A 5,018-nucleotide genomic window follows, 5' to 3' on the forward strand; every position below is an offset into this window, starting at 1 on the left:
AAAAAAAAAAAAAAAAATATATATATATATATATATATATATATACCCGCACATAATATTTTTGTTATAAATTATATATTATTATTATTTTTTTAATGATTAATCATAGTGACAGATATCATGATCATATAGCTACTGTAAATCTAGGATGTAGGTAAAAGACACACTAGGCTACTTCAGGAATTTTCGAAAAAAGCGGTGTTAATCATGTTAATTTGTCTTTGACATGTTAAACAGAAAATACTACCAAAAATGATTTATTAACAGAGTTATTTTTCAGCCTTAAAGATTTGCTAAAGATTGCATTTAACAGTATTATGAAATAATTAGTGTTTTTTAAGGATTCACTTTAAGTGAACGTTAGATGACAGCAAAAGTAATTTAAATGTAAAAATAAAGGAAATTATCAATTAAATATACGATACTGACTGATATTAATAAATGAATTCTGTAATGTTGGCCAGTAACCATTACTGTACTGATATATCTTCTCTTTTTCTATAGAGAGGGAAAAGAGTGACCACATGCTCGTTTGCCTTTCTGCTCATATTTCCACTGGTCTTCCAGCAGTAATTTTCTTTTTTATGTGCGTTTGTTTTTCCTTCCTCTCCATTAAGCTTCGACGCAGAGGTCTCGCGGCACATGCATTGTTTGTTAGCAGCCTGGGCAAATATAAAACATACTCTGCTACACATGAGAGATAACTGCTAGATAAAAGCTGAAGATGGAGGGCTGGAGGACATATTGTACTAAAACCCAAAATCCCCATTAACCCCTATTAATTTCCCAAACCAACAGCATTTACTGCAATATCGAAACTCCTTCCGTTTTTGTTAAGAGAGATAGTTCGGTTCAGCTTGAGCGCATTCCTTTAGATTTGCTGACTTTCTCCTTTTTTTTGTGCTCTGTGATTCTCGCTTTTGGCAGCCTGCAGCAGTGTGTTCTCATAAACAAACACACATTTAGTGATGTCTGCAGATCTGACACACTCTGCATACCAACTATCTCCCTACCTCTTATCTGGCTCTTATTCTGTCAGCTACATCGCATGTTTAGCATTACTAGCCTCCAATCCCAAAATGCATTCTCAAATGTCTGTCCTCCCTCAGCCTCTCGCAGGCAGTCTGCAGCAATAAAAGTAGCCCTCTTTTGACTTTGAGATCACAATATGGCCTTTACAACTTTTCAGCTTTAGGAAACGTCTCTCGACGGCTCAATCTAAACTGAAATCGTGAAAGCCACAGTAGCTTTTGCAGCTACAGAATTGTAAACAGGTCAACCAGACACTGTATTTGGCCCCAAGAAGAGCTGTAGATCACTTACCGTCACTCCAAAGAAGTTGGTTTCGTTCATCACGTCCAGAACCATTTTGCCCACCTCGCGGTCATCCACCGTGAAGTTGTGGTACATGTCGTGCCTCTCCTTGTGTCTGAGGAGCTCCATGACACGTGTGAGGGTCTTCGCAATCACCCACATGCCATCGTAGGCAAAGCCGTGGAACTTGCTGGCCTCCACTCCTTTCTGCTCTCGCTCACGGTTGTACTCCCTCTCGTACTCCTGCGGCATCTAAAAATTAGAAATCTTTTTAAAATCTACTGTGAAACATATTCACGTTGGTTTCAAACATTTTTAAAACCATTCATAGTGTTCTACTTAACATTGATTTTAATTACAAAAATGACAGTTGATGTAACTTTCAAGTAAAAGTCTCTTATTCTCACCAAGGCTGCATTTATTTGATTGATAATATGGTAAAAACAGTTATATTGTGAAATACTATTACAATTTACAATAACGGTGTTCTATTCATATATATATATTAAAATGTAATTTATTCCTGTGATAAAAAGCTGAATTTTCAGCATCATTACTCCAGTCTTCAATGTCACACGATCCTTCAGAAATCATTCTAATACGCAGATTTGCTGCTCAAGAAACATTTATTCTTATTATCATTATCATTATTATTATGTCAAATAAAACATTTATAATATTTAATGTTACAATTTTATTTTTAAATTTAATTTAATAAAGAAGCAGTGTAATTATCAAATAAAAAGAAAAAAAAGCGTCCTTGCATCTTGAATTATCAAAAATGTTTATCAAGGTTATAAAAATGTAAATTTTCAAATTTTTAAAAAATTATCATAATTATGGTCATGAATATCAATGCATTTGGTAAAACAGCTAGACTAATGCCAAATCAGTAATAACCAACATAAACCATTTCAACAGAGTAAGAATCTATTGAAACTGAAATTCATAGGTGAAACTGCAATGCATAATTTTTTCCTATTCCACATGGTGGATTTTTTTTTCTGTCAGAAATCAGAAATGTCACTCATAACTCCTGGGATCCCACCGCATTGCAGACACTCACTCTTCCTGATATTCCTTTAATCTGTTTGGCACTGAGAGGCTCAAAATCTACGCTGATGTAGCCCTCCATGGCTGTCAGCAGCTTCTTAGTGGTGCAGTTTGTGGAATTCGCCTGTTCCCACCAATTCCCCTGGTACCATCCTGGGATGATCCACTGGTACTTACTGCCATACATGTTCAGGTTGTAGGCCTGGAGCACACACACAAGATCAGAGACTCAACACACATCTCATTTCAACCAAAGAAAAAATATATCGCCTGCAGTCCTTTCAATGCTGACACAGCTAAATGTTTTTGAGGCCCATGTACAGTATGTTAAAGAAATCTACAGGCATTTCACAGTCTGAAGCATGATTTGAGACATGAAGCCGGCTAACTTACACAGCAGAAGACTTTAGCGGCCAGATTCTCATCAAACTGACCGATGATGATCCGAACATCATTATCCTATAGAGAGGGGCAGAGAACAAAATAAAACAGGTAATGGCTAAAGAGATTTACATAAAACGGTAACACTTTAGTATAGGGACCAATTCTCGCTATTACCTATGTAGTGAATTTGCTTTCGCCAACCTAGGGAGGCGAAATAGTGTAGTGATGGGTACTCGCGTCACCAATGACGTTATGATATTTGGATCACGTGTCACTTAAGGTGTGATTATGAATACGTCACATAAGAAAGATTGGTGGGATCTCTAACTTGTAGAACCTCTTTCTGTATCATCAACACAAGGAAGACACAAGTGTAATAAAATAGATTTTATTAACAAAAGAGTAATCAACAACTACTAAATGAATACCATAAATGAAATAGTAATAAAGTGCATAAGATGCATAAAATGCAAGTGATTATGTTGGGTGTTGCTTTGTCAGAGCTATGTTATCTGGAAAGATAAACTGTTGCTACTCTGAAACAAATAAGGTGAAGGACCTTATTATGCATCAAACAAATATGTGAAAGATTATTTGTTATCAACTGCAATCAGCTATATAACATCTAATGTAAATTAGAAAAATCATATACTAATAATACACAATAATGCCAAGGTCTCTGGAAGAGGTTTGGATAAGTGATAGTTACGTTCTCTGTGGTTGAGTGAGCAGTCTGGTGGCGGTGACTTCCACTGGTTGTGCTGGTAACAATGCAGTGGGGAAAGGAGCAGGAATCCGATTCAGCAGTATTGAACACGAAGCACTGTAGGATACTGATCTCCTGGAGCACCAAAGGGTCCTTAAATCTGGAAAACGCAGATGTGGCCCTGGAGTAGGTGCAGAAGGTCCTTGCCTGGAACACGCAAGCAAAGTACCTTGAAGTGAAGGTTTGCTCGCCGGAGCTTAACCTTGTTGCAGATGTCTGTGTGTTTTCTGCCTCTGAGACTCAGAACTTGGTCAATTCACTTTGTCTCTCTAGGATGGAGACTCAGGACATGCTGCATCTGTTGTTGTCTCGCCGGACGAAGAATCTAAACATAGAATATCTCTATCCTCACAGGCTGAAGGCTCAGAACGAGTGTATCTGCTAGTGTCTCACCCTTGCAGGCCGGAGATTCAGACGGTTGTGTCTGTTGCTGTCTCTTCCCTTACGGGACTCGGACTCAGAACTTCGGTGTTTCTGTTAGTGCCTGTTAGAACATGGATGATCTGTTTCAATCTCCTACCACGCAGGCCAGAGACTCAGAACTGAGGTATCGGTTGCCATCTCCCCTGTAGTGGGCCGCAGGCTCCGAAGGGGTGTGTCTGTTGCTGCCTTCCCTGAAGCAGGCTGGAGACTCAGAACGTAGGTTGATCTGTTATTGTCTCACTGGACACGCCGGAGACTCAGAACAAGGAGTGTCTTTTGGGAAGGTACCTTTATCTCTTTCCGATGAGGAGGAGATTGCAATCTGGCGCTTCTCCATTTCCAGGCTTATTTGCGTAGTCCAAACACACATTTAGAAAAGTGTCACCAAAGTTTTACCAGTGCATTTTTCACTTACCAAACCACAACCAGAATACATTTGGCAATGCTACGAACACATTAAGTCCAAACATGATGGAAGAAAATTTAACTTTCATGCATGCATTCATTTGTCCATTAACAGCTGAGTTTGTGTAAGATGTTGCACTACACATCACTGTCACTGAGAATACTTATTCCTCTGAATATGTATGAGATGTGTGTGTTGTAGTTTGCATCAGTTTTAAGGTTTGAGAACATAGTTATGAATGGATTTGGATGGAACTCTGTGATCTCTCTCTTTGTTTCACCCACTGCTGCTGTGTCCAGAGGTGCTAAGGAATTTTTACAGCAGTCACAGGCTAAATCCTGAGGAATCAGTCTGTTGGTGGGTGAAGGGCAGAAACTGCATTTTGACCAATAGGAAGTCCTGTCCTTCCCGGGCTTTGTACCAAAGGTCTTCTTCTTGCCCTCTAAGAGGTGTCTGGCTGTTGTCCTGGCATTATTATCTGATGGCGTTGGACAGTTTGCTTATGTTAGTCCACCAAGATCCAATCAAAATGTAGAAAACCTTTGTCCACTATTGTGGTCAGAGGGAGGCCCCACCATAAACTGGGCCCTGGAATGTTCTACTCACTACATATATCATAGTCGCCCGTCAGGAATGTCTCTCTGTTAGAATATAATTCCAACCTTGACACAT

At 39.0% G+C, this 5,018-nt stretch overlaps 1 protein-coding gene across 1 annotated transcript in view; it reads right to left on the reverse strand.

Moving 5' to 3' along the window:
* Positions 1–5,018, reverse strand: part of gabbr2 (gamma-aminobutyric acid (GABA) B receptor, 2) — a 228,996-nt gene that overhangs the window by 70,914 nt on the left and 153,064 nt on the right. Inside the window, exons 5-7 of the mRNA XM_016462856.1 lie at positions 2,761–2,826; positions 2,381–2,569; positions 1,324–1,566 (exon numbers count right to left, since the gene is read on the reverse strand). Coding sequence (XP_016318342.1) covers positions 1,324–1,566; positions 2,381–2,569; positions 2,761–2,826 — 498 coding nt within the window. The remainder of the gene's footprint in view (positions 1–1,323; positions 1,567–2,380; positions 2,570–2,760; positions 2,827–5,018) is intronic.

Source organism: Sinocyclocheilus anshuiensis, unplaced genomic scaffold, assembly GCF_001515605.1.
Source record: "Sinocyclocheilus anshuiensis isolate Anshui unplaced genomic scaffold, SAMN03320099.WGS_v1.1 scaffold913, whole genome shotgun sequence".
Lineage (NCBI taxonomy): Eukaryota > Metazoa > Chordata > Actinopteri > Cypriniformes > Cyprinidae > Sinocyclocheilus > Sinocyclocheilus anshuiensis.